Genomic DNA, 14,757 nt, shown 5'->3' on the forward strand with positions numbered 1-14,757 from the left:
CCTGTAATAATTTTGCTGTTAGCTTTCCTTCCTGTCCTGAAGCTTGATGTAAAGAAAGTTGCCAGAGGATAAATGTGACTGGTAGAGCTGTCATGAAAGGACTGTGCAAAGTGGTTTTGAGGTCAGTATATTAAAAGCTGTATGTGTTCTGCCCTGCAGCAGTGGTGTAATAACTTCTGGAGGCAGGAGTGGGGAGGAGTAACAGGGTTTCCAGGAGGCAGTTTGTTTCAGAGAAGCTATCTCCTTCCTTGAATTTCCCCACTCTTTGTAAAATCCTACTGTGTGATGTGACTGTCCAATGGGTTTTCTTCTTATGCTGCCTATATGCATGAATATTCAATTATTAAACACGAACAGCATGCTCCTGCCCTGCCCCTTCAGCCTTACCCCCCCACTCTCTACACAGTGGGTCCAGCGACAAAGAAACAGTTTTCATCCCTTGAGAGCTCTTTGGTACATGTGAAATTTCTCAAACTGGGAAAAAACAATTGCTGACTTTTTATGTTTGTTGTTATGTATCTTGTTATTAATTAACTGATCTTCAGAGGCTGAGGCTAAGCTACAACTTTCCTTATGGAAGACTTGGTGTATCATCTGTTTGAAGAAGAGAGTGCTTGAATTTATCACACCATGTGTGTTGTGAGGGATATTTTGCTGAAACATGGGCTGTCATGCCTGACCCCTCCTTTTGAAGGGATGCTGCGTCCCCAGAGCTGCTTCTGCAAGTCCTTGTCAGTCACTTGCTTAAAGAAAATTTAAGTGTTAAGTATGTTAATGAATGGGATCATCACCATGTGCAGGCACTTCATAGAGTACTTTCTTGCAAAGGTAATGTGTGCTGTAAGGCACATATGGGCCAGTTTTTGTTGCTTTTAATCAAGCTGAGCAATGTCTTCATTTGTGAACACTTCTGTTAAATAAAGTGAGATTGCTCCTAGGGTAGGTGCAATTCAGCATGAATAAGAGGTTCTGGAGCTGGCCTTTATTTATGAGTTAGTTGAGGATTTCTGCCTGGTGTTAACATCTATGGATGCTGTAGGACATGGCGCATACATCAGAGAATCAATGTGTTCCTGCCTCATCGATGTTTGTGGAAGCTGGAGCCTTGCATCCTTTAAACATATCTTTGGGGAGACATTTTGTGTCATGACCTCTAAGAGCCTTCCTCATGCTAAACACCAGTAAGAACTGCAAGAAATTCTAGTGCCACCTTCTGTAAACATGTATTCTGTAAGTGTTTGAACATTTAAGCTAATCAGCTATTTTCAGATGTTGCTTAGAGATACTGTGGTTCATATGGGAAATCTTCATTTGATAGTGCAGAGGTGAGATGCGATGGCTGGTTAACAAATCCAGATAGTGCTTCTGCAACGGTCTGATCGGGGAGTTCGGAAATCTCTGAGCTCATCGGCTGGGCAGAGTTGCTGACCCAGAGAAGCTGTGTCCTGCTTCCTGCTGCATGATAACCATAATTGTGTAAGTTTTTGCATGCTCTGATACTAAGTTTAGCCCGGTATTAGTGAGTTACTGGATTCAGTATTGTTTTGACCCAGATAATTGTACTACTGATTTGTATTTGTTATTATACTGTTGTGGTGAGATAAATTGTTTATCCCTAAAGCTGTTGGTCTGGTGTCCTTTACCAGATCCCCAACCTGTAACTCAGTTGGGCTGCCTTAAGCCCCTACAAGTGCTTATAATGATTATGCAGCCACAGCTGGAAGAACTTTGCATCATACCAGAGTTGTTTAGGCTTTACCTTAGAGTTACATCTGGTGGGAAGAAGAAATTAGTCAAGCAGCAAAGTGAGGCATTAGAAAGCTCTTTGAAACAGTGTTTCTGTCCCAATAAAAGTAATTATTGTGCATGAGATGGTAATGGCTCAAGTGTACAGTAATGACATTGCTCAGCTGACTAACAGCTTGTTATGCTTCTGAAGATGGTATGTGCCTTGTGATCTACAAATAGATTATCCCTTGCTCCACAGACTGGAAGTTTGGTGCTTCTCAGAGGGGTTTGGCACTTCACCATATCAAATAATTTTTTGTAGTGCATCTTGAGTGTTTCTCCTAAGCACTGAACTGTAATAAAATTGATGGACATTGTGCTTTTAATAAAGTTGAATATAGCTGTATATGGTTGCTATTAATTTCTATTCAATTGACTAGAGACTGACAAGAACTATGCAGCATTTAAACTACTAAAAAGCAGGAGATTTAACTCCATTTTCGGTGTGGACAATCAAATTGAATTGATTGTACTTAAGAGAGTAGAGCCAGGCTTTTTCAAGTAGTTTGTATTTTGCAGACATGTTTTCTGCTGGGGTTGTTTTCTCCTCTTCCATCCACTTTAGGGAACTGATATAATCTTACTCAGGTGGGAAGGAACTAAAAAGATCACTAAGAACAAACTTTACCTTGGAGTAAAAAAATGGAAATTGAACTGGAGGTGTGGGAATTGCCAGTGGAAGAAAAAGGTGTTCCCTGATGCTGCATTCAATCTCCTTGGAATTTCAGCAATTAAATTCTTTTTTTTTTTAAGGATCTGGCATGAAAACAGCACTTTCACTTTATTGTTCAGCCTCATGGTGAATGGCTGTGTAGGGCACGTATGATTGAATAACTTACCAGAGGGGTGTTTAATTTGATTGTCCTTTTTCGACAGGCTTTTGGTGGCAGAGAGAGTGAATAATGGCTGATCCTTATTTTCCGTTGTTTCAAGCATGTTAACAATGCACTCCACTGCTGTACAGTGTGTGTTTCACTTTAAGCTTGCAAAGATAACATTGCACTCTGTGCAGCCAAACACAGCCGTACATCAATATTGTATTTTTGATACCTTTCCTTACTATAACTCTGCATACTCTTTTTCTGAAGGTTTAGCAAGCAGAAGTGTTTCTGTGGGGAAAGAGACTCATTGGAAAGGAGCTTTTTCCTTTGTGAAGGCTATCATTAGTGTTGACTACTAAACTTAAGCTAATGTACCTGTGTGTGTTAAATGTAGCAAGTTTTCCCCTATAAGAAGTAGTATAATCGTTTATAAGCAGAGCTGCTCTCCCAGTTCTTCTAATTTTCCTACTGAGTGCTTTTCATTAGTTTCTCTTAACTTAAACTAATACTTTTACAAAAAAAAGGCACTAAAAAAAAAAATCCAGAACCCTAAAGAACTGGTTAAGGATGCTGAGAAGAGGAAGTAGTATTACAGCTTAAAGGTTGAAAAGTTTCCAGGAAAGAGCTCCTTTCCATAAAGGAATGTTTATGTTTTGGATTTTTTTCCCAATGTCTAAATGTTCCTTTTGGCAGAAAGGAACAAGCTTTGAAAGAAGCTGAAATTTTCGGTGTTGGGGTGGTTGTTTGTTTTAAATAAAAATGTCTTAACCTGCTTATTAGGAATGACTAAAGAGAAACAAACTTCTAAAATAGGAAGAGGGAAAGGAGGGTATAGAGGTGACCGCAGTAACTCCTTGGTACATACTTGAGAGAACTGGTGGTTATAACCAGCTACCGGGTGGAGATCCATCCATAGCAGAAACAGCCTTTTTCTGTCGTTCTTTAAAAACTAAATGGGCTTCACTGTCCCAGCAAGGCAACTTGAGAGAGCTGTGCCCTTAACTGCTTTTGTTTCTTAGCCTTTGAAGATGCTGACAGTGCTGTGGATGATCGAGATAGTGACTATCGCAGTGAGACAAGTAACAGCATTCCTCCTCCGTACCACACGACTGCACAGCCCAATGCCTCTGTGCACCAGTTCACTGTACCGTCACGCCTGCAGCAGCAAGGGGTCTTGCGGGAATCCTGTGCCGACTCCCTACAAAATTATGATCTGGATTATCGGGAACATGTGGCCATCAGGTGGGTGCTGTCTTCTGGGTAGCTCTTCTTTTCCCATTGATTTTTCCACAGCAGACCCTGAAGGTGCCGTGCTAGCAGAGGAGAGCAGCTCAAGGGGTCTGAAAGGCTTCTGATAGGAAGGGGTTACATGTTTTTGTTAACACTGGGACTCAGCTGCCAAACAGGAAAAACCCGTAAGGCTATGTGTTACACCAGATCCGGCAGTTTAGTGAATTACCTTTTAAAGATATGCTCAAGTCTGAGGTCATTTATTCTTGGTTCTACTTTCACCTTACCTTTTGAAGGCCAGAGCACTGGGTTATTGGTTGTTCCGGTACCACTGCGTGAGTGTACCTCCCAAGCCAGTGAAACATGGTCTAACAGAGTTATCCTATTATGAGTTTCTTTCTTGGGGCAGATTTATTTTGTTTCAGATTAGCTCCTGTTCTTCTACTAGCTCTGCCAAAACAGCATATTCAAGAAGGAAGTCTGTAACCAATTAGGTTTGGGTTTTTTTTTTCCCCCTGTTATCATGTAGCACTGTTGAATAGTGTGTTTTCTCTTTTGGTTTCCTTTGAGCTGTATGAAACATAGTTTACTTGCTCTATATTAGCTTTTTGACCATAAATCAGTAGATTCACAAATTCTTTTATCTTTTTTAAGTATTAAGCATTACAGCATTAACTTACAATGGCTGTGAACGAGAGCTGGTTGTGCTAGGAACTGTAGAAACTTTACAAAACTGCCGTTCCAAATAAAGGATGAGTTAAGTGTAAGGGCAAAGCAGAAGAACTTGGACGGTGCTGGTCAGCTTGGTAAAGAGTGGGTGTGTAGAACAGGCCATGCTGCTGCTCCTGCCTTCAGTGTGAACGAAGAGGCAGTTGCTTAAACTCTGTCACAGTTAGAGGTGCAGGGTTTTATATGTGTTATAACTGATTTGTTCTACCTCATACCCCTTGGTAAGAATGTTCTTGTTTCCTGAAGCCTGAACCTGAATTCAGTTGCCCTCATGGGTGTGTGGCTGAAGCTAAATTTTACTCTTTATGCCTTATGTTCTTTAATGGTAAAAGCTGAAGTTTAATGGTAACGTTTAATGCCGTTACTGTTATTGAGATTTCAAGCAGCAGAGGCAAATGTGCCAATAAAATGCATGTACGACAGTGTGACATGTCATTTTGAGTGCTCTTTTCCTATTCCATTAAATATCTTATATAAGCAAGTTATTCCTCTTCCCATGCTATTCTGTACTGCTGGTTTGCAGTGGCAAAATTGCTGAAGATCTTCCTGGGAGTCTGGGAAGATGATCTGAAGCTTTTTCGTTGTGGAAGAGCCAAGCTGAACAGTGGTATTGGGCCCCCAGGCTGCGGAAGCCAGTGGTGGCTGGATGTTCTTGCAGTTATGTGACTTCTTGGGGTAGTGTTGACAAGACAAGTAATCTTTTATGGCTCACCTTGCTTGGAGGGGGGACTGTGAACTTTTAACTGTATCTAATGGATAAATGTGTTTATAAGACCTTCCAAAGAAGCACTTCTGGTTTGAACTGTTAAAGAATACCAAGATGGAATATGTTTTTTTTTTTCTTGTTTCCTGAAGGTATTGATATGAAAGAATCTAGACTGATGAAGTGTACTTAAAAACTTAAGAGCTTTGTAGTCTGCTCTGGTCTAAAATTACTGTCACTCCAGGAAGGCACGTCCTAGATGGTGATTGATTCCCTCCGAGCATTCCTGTTTCCCTGTGCATTTTCCACATGCCCAGCAAGATTTTGTGCTACATATTTAATCTTAAAACTTAGGAAATGCAAATAAGCTTTCCAAAGAAGCTATGTGGGATTCTCTTTCTTAAAAGTTGAAAGCTATTTCTAACAAGAGCTGGCTGGGTAAATCTTAAATATTTTCAAAACTCGGTTGTAGCTGAGCATTGCAAAACCAAAACGTGTTTGACTTTTGCTTGTAGCAGCTCTTAAGTGCCATGGACCAGGCAGCCACCTGATGAAATCAGTGTTCCTGGCAGACTGCAGTTGGCAATTGCTGAAGAGATAACAGCTTGTAGGAGGTTGTCCTGGGCAGACCCAGAGGAATGAGACAAGGTTCTGCTAGAACCTGTTTTGAATTGAGCAAAAAGTTGTCTATGCCACAATGCTTCAATTGAAACTGGCTGTACTAACGCCTGGGTTTCTTTCTAACAACATTTGGTTTGGCTGGAGAAGTTCTTATCCTCTTTATCAGCTGTTACACGGGATTGTGTTCTTTTGACAGAAGGACATGTATTTTATTCCCCTCTCTCCTAAGGATAGCAAGTATAGTTCTTATTTGTCCTTGGAGTGTGTTTTGCTGCCAACAGCCAGTTTAACTTCAGAATAGCACATCTTCCCCTCGGATTTTTTTTTAAGCACTAACTTTTCTTTGCAGTGTTCATTTTGTGTAACCATATGTCCTCCCTGTCTCCCTGCTCTTGCTCTATTTACTTCCAAGGCGATATGATAGCATAGATTCCACTGTGAGTGGCCGAACTGACCTAGAGTCCACATCTGAGTCTAGTCAAATGACAAGCTGCCAGTGCTCGCTAGAGAGCAGGCGCTCTCCAGATCTGTCTGATAGGTGGGTTAACCTCTTTGCAGCCTCTGTGCCTGTCTCCTTGCTGTTGCTGCTGTGAAGTGGTCTTGTGATACATTGCAGCTGATACTCACTGTTTGCCTTGGCTGTATTTCAGATCTGTGGTAGTTTAATGCTGGGCTGATGTTGTCATCTTTCTCTCCTCTCAGGTGTTGGACTTCTTGTCATTGCTTTATTTCTAGTAAAAGGAATGCCTTGCAGAATAGCAGGGGAAACACTTACAGGGGGAGGAGCTGAATTAGAAAGAAAAGTAATTTCTTTTATGCTTAAATTAGTCAATTGTTGGTTCAGCGTTTACAGCTAATGGCTCTTCAGGCATTTATGTAGCTCCCATTGCTTTCAGCTGAGATTTGGAAGGGCTTGATCTGGTAACTATGGTGGCCCTGGGAGTCTTTTCAACTTCATTAGCTTTTTTAAGAAAATTATTTCAATTACCAGCTTAAAATCGCAAGCAAGAAGTGTAGTAAGTGTTCTAAACTGTGTACAATGGGGCGCATTTAAAGTAATGAGTATCTTTCCAATTAGTGTAAGTTAGCTAATACCGGTGGAAATGGAGCACTAAACCAGCAGTAGTGAAAATGCAACGACCTATTTCTCTTTCAGGGCTGTCCTATCAGCATCCTATATTGGGGTGCCCCAGGCAACTCTCAAGGTGAAGACTCCTGTATTAGCAGTATCTGTACAAAACCCATGCACCCTTTGCCCTTCCCCTTCTCTTGTCCTGCTCTTAGAGGGTCAGGACATGCGTGTCCTCGTGCTCCTTAGTTCTCAACAATGAATGATGTGAGACAAAGCTGCAGTGCATCTTTCAGATGAGGATTTTGATTTTTTTACATCCACTTTCTACCTGTTCATTTTTATGTAGGCTGGCAGAAACTCTTCTTGTGAGATTTAGATAAAGAGGAAGCTTTCTTGCTACTAGCTTTTGGGTTGCTGAGCAATTGAGATAATCCTTCTGATGAAGGGCTAGGAATTAATCCCAAAATCCCAAGGGTCATTTAGTTGGGTTTCTAGGAAGCTTCAGATTGTTTGATAGCAAAACACTAGCTGCTTTAATTCATTCTGCTACAATGGACAAGTATAGATTGCTGCATCTGTTTAGATGCATTATAAATGGGAAGTACAGATCCTGAAAAGCATCTCAGGCTTATGATGGGCTAATACCCATCGCCAATGTTTTGTTTTGCCTTCTGATGCAGTAACAGCTCCGAGGATCTTCATTTTGTGTTGGCAGGAGCCCCCTGAGGGCATTAGCTGCAGTGAGAGCCCTCCCAGCAAAGAGGAGTGGTGGAGTAGCTGGAACTCCTTGTGTTGCCTGTGTGCATAGTTTGCATTTTGTCCCCTGTCCCCACTTCCCTGGAGTCCAGTGACTCCTGAGTCTTTGCATGCAGCCTCTGCTCTGTAGCCACCCCTGAGAGAAACAAAGTGTCTGTGTGCTTTATGAATACTGCTAAAACAAAGTCTGCAGCCTAGAGTGACCAAAATGCATGCATAGCATAGTGGAATGGTGTACGTGGGCACTATATCTCAAAGTAGTCCTGTTACTGTAATAAGTGACTTTTTTCAGCATGCCTAAAAAAGTAACAGCAAAGCACTGGTACAGCCAAGGCTGTGTGCCCTCACTTGATCACAAAAAGCTGTTCTCCTTCAAACAGGCATTTCTAAATTTTGTGCAACTGTAACTAGTGGAATATCATTACCCATGCTGCTTTTTTTGACTATTTGATTGAAATGTAATGGTGGTAGATTGCCAGGTTTTCGTGTTTGTTGTCTCTGGATGTTTCTCATTTTAATTTTCCTTTACTTAATGCATGTTTTTTCATTACTATTTTTTCTGTCCTTTCTAAAGCTTTTTTAAAACTGTTATTTTCCCCTTCCTTTTTTCTTTGCTGTCTCTCTTCCTTTCCCTCCCACCCCCTTTATTTCTCATCTTAGACAAGGATCTCTAGCTAGAAATGAAAGAGTCAGGATCATTCCATTTAACTCTGAAGATGGAGAAGAAGAACAGGAGAGTAACTATGAAGAGCTAGGAAAACTGCTAATAGAGGAATTCTTAGAAAAGAGTCATAAAAATAGAAGTGGGCAGGAAACAAACATAAAAAAGATGCAAACTCTCTCAAAAAAAGAAAATTTCAATCACTGTGAAAGATCAAGGTGCTGCCAAAATGTGTGTGTGGAGTCAGGGTCTGTAGATGTCCCTAGGTATCCTCAGGAATATGATACAATAGACAGGAGACGGAAAAAGAAGCTGCGATACAATTTTGAAGAGAGTGAACAAATAAGCCTGCAAAGTAATGAAGGTCTGCCGTTTCCTGGGGAGAAGACGGTTTATTTCAATGATGTGGCAACTAGTTCTGAACCTAATGATGATTTCCCAGTATATAATAGAACTGGAAAATATACCAGTAGCTCTGACAGTAAGGAACGGTTACATGCTTATCCTATCCTGCGTCCATACAAAAATGGCTTAATGGTTAAAAGTGGCAAGTTGCCCAACAAGCAGGGAGTGAACCATGAGGGCTCACTTCACCTCAGTAACAGCGAAGATGTGAAACTCATGGGGATGCCAGATAACACTTTTGTGCCTGTGGATATCCTTGAGGAATTTGACAGTAGTGCTTCTGATGAGTTCCAGTACTCGCCTGTTTCAGATGATGAAATGGAGGAACTGGCTACGCTTTCACAAACATGGTGTGATTCTGACATCAGCCATTTGAGAGACTTCACTGCTAATTACCCTGCAAGTTTAGGCTCCCAGTTAAAGGCTAGCTGTGATAAGAAACACAAGACTAAAGGGAGCAAGCGTGGTCATCCTATGCAAGACTTAACACTGTCTCCTGTTGAAGAACCCAGCGAGGAGTACATAGACACGATGGATGAACTTCAGTGTCTGGTAGAATCAGTTTCAGAATACTTGGCTGAAAAGGAGGAAGAAATCAGCAAATTTGGTACATTGCCAGAGACCAGAAAAAATGTTGAGAGCATGTCACTGAAGCAGGATAATGCTGATAATTCAGCAGAAGGCAGGAAGGCTGAACAGACCAAACATCCTGCTGCAGAGGAGAGTACCAAGGCCAAATCTGAATCTCTCCCAGACTTGTCAGGTGTGAAGAATACAGTGAATTCCCTGTTTAGCTCTTTCACTGAAAAGGTGGGGTCAAGCAGAAAGCAGCTCACGGCCTCTGTTGAAAAGCTTGTTTCTTCCACTCCAGAGAAGACAGAAACCAGAAACTCATCAGAAAGTGGAATCTCAAATTTATTTTCTAGTAAGTCCAAAAGCGAAAGTTCATCTCCTGGAATGACGGCAGATAATAAAGCTGACACCAAGTTCTCCATTCACTCTTTGCTACCATCTCAGGTGGGTGGTGATAAAAGAGCCCAGAACATAAACTCCAACAAGCCAGAAACCACTGAGATGGACAGTAAGGCTTCCGCACCACATCATCTCCAGCAATCGCAAGGAACTACTGCCAGCAGCCAGCAGAACCAACATTCGGTTATGAATTCTGTTCTAGGCATATTTAATCCTTTAAAGATCTTCTCTGAGAAGGAAGTGCCAAAACAAGAAGTGATAAAAGAGGAGTACAGCAAGGAGGACAGCTATGCTGTGAAAGCTGATGAGGCAAACGGAAGCGAGAGGCCATCTGGACAGCCCGCAGCCAGGACCAGCAGCATTATTCCAGAGATACGGCCAAGTGAGACTAGAAGTGAGGCAGAGGTGAACACAAATAGCACTTCTGTGTCTTCAATCTTTGGCAGGCTCACAAACTCAGTCAGTTCCTTCAGCCTGAAAGCCAATTTTGATGGTCTCTTGGCTCCCAAGCAGCAGGATGTGCCACAGAAGCAGTCAGATTTGCATCAAGTTGCAAATCAGCCAGTTGCCACTGTCAAAGAGGGTGTGCCCACTGCCAGGGAGCAGCCTCCTGCAAATCACTTAGGGGATCAGCATACTACAGGTCATGGACTGGGAAACAAGCAAAACAGAGGTAATATGGAATTTAATTCACAGCCTCAAGATCAGGGTACAGCATCTGAAAGCTTTTTCAGTCCACTCAAAAAGTCTTTCAGTCAGTTGTTGCTTCCTTCTGCAGAACAAGGGCAGAAAGAAAGTACATCCAGGCTTTTTAAAGGCCATAAGTCTGAGGAGGATGTAAGACAAAATAGTTCATCAAATGAAGAACACTTGTTTCCTTTCACTGGGAAACTTCCTTTTTTCAGTGGGTTGGGTTTTTCAGAAAAGCGGGAACACACAAATGAGAAAGGAGGCTTTATTCCTTCGTTATTTAAATTTTCTTCTACAGAAAATCTAGCACCTTCACAGGACCAAAGAAGTCATCAGAGTTCTAGTGGCATTTCTTTGCTTGAAGACAAAAACAGTAATTCAGCAAATGCCATTTCATTAAAATCTGGCTCTGTTCCAAATTTATCAGACCATGAAGAGGAACTTGAACAAACAAAAAACATGAATAAAGAAAACCTATCTAGTGCCCAAGTAAATAGAAAAAAACACCAGGAGAGTGCCTCTTCTACCTTTAAAGCTGCCGGAGAGCAGCAGAGAACTAAGAGTATTCAGGAAGAACCTAGAAATGTAAAAGGAGGATTGGCAAGAGAAGGACTAAATGCACCAGACTTAAATGACAGCTCAGCTGAATCCATCTCTTCAGCCAGAGGGCCAGAAGCTGCAAGTGCAGATGATATGCAGAAGAAGCACACACCAGGTTTTCTTTCTGGGTTTCTTCGCAGTTCTTCCAATGAAAACACAGCCAATAATCCAGACTTAACTGTTAAAAGTGAGAGTGATGGCCAGAAAAGCACTTCTCCTGGATTATTTTCTGGTTTATTTAAATTTGCTTCAAATGAAAACTTATCTGAATGTAAGCAAGAGAAGGTGAAAACAAACCCTCTAGGCTTTATGAAGCTTTTTGATAGAGGTGAGGATTCTAGCTCGACAAAACCCAGCAACTCAGGAATGGCTTCTGACACTCAAAGCAGCACTGTAGAAAAGCAGGAAGCTTCCAGCTTCTTAAAAAATCTCCTGCCCAAACCAAAGGAGAAACTGGATAATTTGAAAATTATGGAATCTTCCAAAACTACTGACCACCTGTCCAGTGCAAGAGTAAATAAAACAGCTGAGCCCCATGTTCCCCACTGTGGGCATCCTGTATTCCCTGATGCTCTAAATCCTCAAGACAAGGTACAGGACTTATCTGGAAAGCCTGTAAATGGTAGGCATATCCCATATCAGGATGCAGAATCTAGAGTTCTTCCAACTGTCTTAGCCAGAGGATCAAATGAATTTCTCAGTTTGACTAATAAAAGCTATAACCTTACGGAGCAGTACTCAGCCTATCAGGAAACAAGAAGCCATTCTAGCTTTGAATGGGAATATGAAGTGGGGGAACTGGCTGACACTCATGAAATAGCAGTACCAGTTTACTACATGTTGAACCAGAACTCTGTTCTGCCCCCTCAGTTCCTGGACTGGCCTGAAGATGATATGGTAGTGAATCTCTGTAAAAAGGATGGAAATGCAAATGTGATGGATTGGCAGACTAATGCCAATTTTGATGGACAGAGTTTAGATTTAAGTGCGATGTCATATGAGTCATTTGACCAGTTAGTGTTTCAAGATGTTTGTTCAGAAGAAAATGATGCATGGACTGCTAATTCTCTCAATGAAAGTTATAGTAACTTTCCACCATTTGAAAGAGATGGCAGCTACTCATTAGAAGAGTTGCCCATGGATTTAAGCTACTCCTCTGGCTGTGATGGAACTATGTGGACTCTCATTGACCAAGAGACTTTAAGTATGGATGAGAGCGTTATGTACTCATCCTATAGCCAGGAGTATCAGGAGTGGCTAATGATGCTTGAGCAGGGTGTATGGTGGCCATCAGAAGATGGTGATTGTGGATACTACATGTACAGTGATAGCCAGTATGTGTATTCACTGCTCACTGATCCCAGTGGACAGTACGTCTACGTGTGTGCTCCTGAAACGTATTCCTACCCAGACTGTTGGGATTATAATTTTCAGATGGATTCCGTTCCAAGAGCTGTGCTAGAAGACAACACAATTGCTGTTTGTGGTTTTAAAGTCCCTCTTGGCAATGAAGATGAGCTGTTTTGGTTTGCTGAAGAAGAATCTTTAAATGATTATACAACAAATAAGCCTCTGGATTTGTCAGTAGCTTTGCAGAGGAGTGATCAGCTAATGAACATGAATTTGGAGACTTTTTCACAAATGTTTGAAGAGTCTATTTATTATCAGAGAGAGCAGCCGTTAGACTTCTCAGGTTATAAACTTCAAAAACTCAAAGTAGATTTTAGACCTGAAAAGGAAATCCTGAATTATTCAGAGGAGTCTCCACTAACCCTTGATCTCAGAACACATTCCAGAGTGGCTTTTGATAAATCGCTGAGTAAGGAAGGCCACCCCAAGGAAGTGGATAAGGCTGTCCCCGTGACAACTACTGGGAGTGGGTCATCAGGATTCTTTGGTTTCCATCTGTTTCAATCTACTCCTAAAGCTGAAGAAACTGTGGCATCTACTGAAAGAGTAACAGAAGCAAAAAAGACTGAGGAAGATAAGAAAACACCAGTGAACAAAGTTAGTTCTTTATTTTCTGCTTTGGGTGGACTGATTGGAAAGTCTTCAGGTCCTGATCCTGAGACATCAGAAGATTCTGCCTTAAAGAAAACAGACACACAGTTAAAGTCATCTGAAAATAAAACTGATGTTTTATCACTTGCACCAAACAGAAAATCAGATGAGGCACGAGCAGGGCAAAACTTTCCTGTTACATCAGAACCAAGAAGAAATACTTCATCAGAACTTAATTTGGAGGCTGCTAGAAGTGAAAAGCCAGAATTAAATCAGAATGAAAACATCCGTGTTAAAAAAACAGGATTAACAAAATCTCCTTCTCAACTGAGCCAAGCTGCTCCAGATGGCAGGCCCATACGAGAAGAGAGACCTGTTAAAGCAAGACCAGCTTCCAGGCGTCTTGAAGGGCATGCAAGTACTAATGAACCCACTCAGTCACCACCAAATCAGAGCCGCCCAGCCACTGAGCCTGAGGAGACATTATTTAAAAGCGCTCTGAAATTGTTCAGTCTTGGAGAAGATTCTCCTGCAAGCTCAACTGCCAACGAAACCCAAGCTTCTGGATTTTTTGACTTCTTTAAAACACAAGTAAGCAAAGCACCGCAGCCATCACCAGCTTTGGAAAAAAGTCAACGTGATAAACCAGAAAAGGTGATACAGCCAGAACAGAAGGAAACCTCCAGCATCTCATCATTATTTGGATCCCTTGGAGATCTCTTCAAAGTGGAGGCTGTGTCTTCTCAACCAACCCCAGGTACTACAACTCTGCCAAAAACCAATAGCAGAACTGTGGCTGAGTCAAGACAACAAACTGAGAAGTCTGGAGGTCTTGAGAGTGCCAGTATAGCAGGTCTGTCATCCACCCCTAAGGAAGGGGCGAGAAGAGAAGGCATGCACACACAGATCTCCCCTAGCCCTGAGGTGGAAAGGGAACAACGAAGCAGAAAAGCTGAGGAGTCTCCTGAGAGTAAAAAAGTGCCTCCAGGAAACACTTCACAGAAGCCAATGGGTGTAGGTCCCAAAATAAGCCAAGTGAGTCAGTCAGCTGTGCAGCAAAGCGGCGTACCCTCAGTTACACCAAAGCAACAAGGAGGAAATCGTTTAGGAGGTGCAGTTAATCAGGCAAAACCAAAGCCAGATCAGACACCTAAAGAGTCAGGTTTCAGTTTGCCGTTCAGCTTTTCTGATATCACTGCTTTGAAATCACAGCCAGCACAGCCAGCCAGTAGGAGCATATTCTCCTTCTTCACTGGATCAGATGAACCAAAGCCTTCAGCACCTGCTACAGCTCCTGCTGGTGGGAAGCAGCAAGAAGCAGAGGGGCTGTTTCATCTGCCCTCCTTCTTCTCCAGCGGTCCAACTGCTGAGAAGTGCATACCTCAAAGAAGTACTAGCTTTAGCTTCTTCAATTTGACGTCCTTTTTGGATGAAAAGCCACAAACTGCTCCAGGACAGGAGAATAATACAAAAGCAGCTAAACCAGTGAACTCTAAGCCATGTGTGAAGCAAAATATTTCCACTGACTCTGGTGTCAAAATTAGCAGTTCTGCCAGGCAACGGGATGCAGACGATAAAAAAGAAATGGATGATATTATTGCAGCAGTGACTGGCAAACAAATGTCTAATAACCTCATGATCCCAGAAAATAAGTCAGAAATGCTGGCAGTGGAAAATGTAGAAAGTGTTGCTGAGGTAGCTGAAGGGA

At 41.9% G+C, this 14,757-nt stretch overlaps 2 protein-coding genes across 2 annotated transcripts in view; both read left to right on the forward strand.

The window, feature by feature from the left end:
- Positions 1–14,757, forward strand: part of LOC140650500 (protein unc-13 homolog B) — a 221,424-nt gene that overhangs the window by 63,557 nt on the left and 143,110 nt on the right. The window contains exon 8 of the mRNA XM_072858860.1: positions 3,629–3,851. Within this exon, the coding sequence (XP_072714961.1) occupies positions 3,629–3,851 (223 nt within the window). The remainder of the gene's footprint in view (positions 1–3,628; positions 3,852–14,757) is intronic.
- On the forward strand, positions 8,916–10,236 carry LOC140650714 (uncharacterized). Its single transcript, XM_072859417.1, has 3 exons — positions 8,916–9,867; positions 9,961–10,140; positions 10,205–10,236. The coding sequence occupies exons 1-3, from the start codon at positions 8,916–8,918 to the stop codon at positions 10,234–10,236; spliced, it is 1,164 nt and encodes a 387-aa protein (XP_072715518.1).

The sequence above is a fragment of the Ciconia boyciana genome, chromosome 4, assembly GCF_034638445.1.
Source record: "Ciconia boyciana chromosome 4, ASM3463844v1, whole genome shotgun sequence".
Classification (NCBI taxonomy): domain Eukaryota; kingdom Metazoa; phylum Chordata; class Aves; order Ciconiiformes; family Ciconiidae; genus Ciconia; species Ciconia boyciana.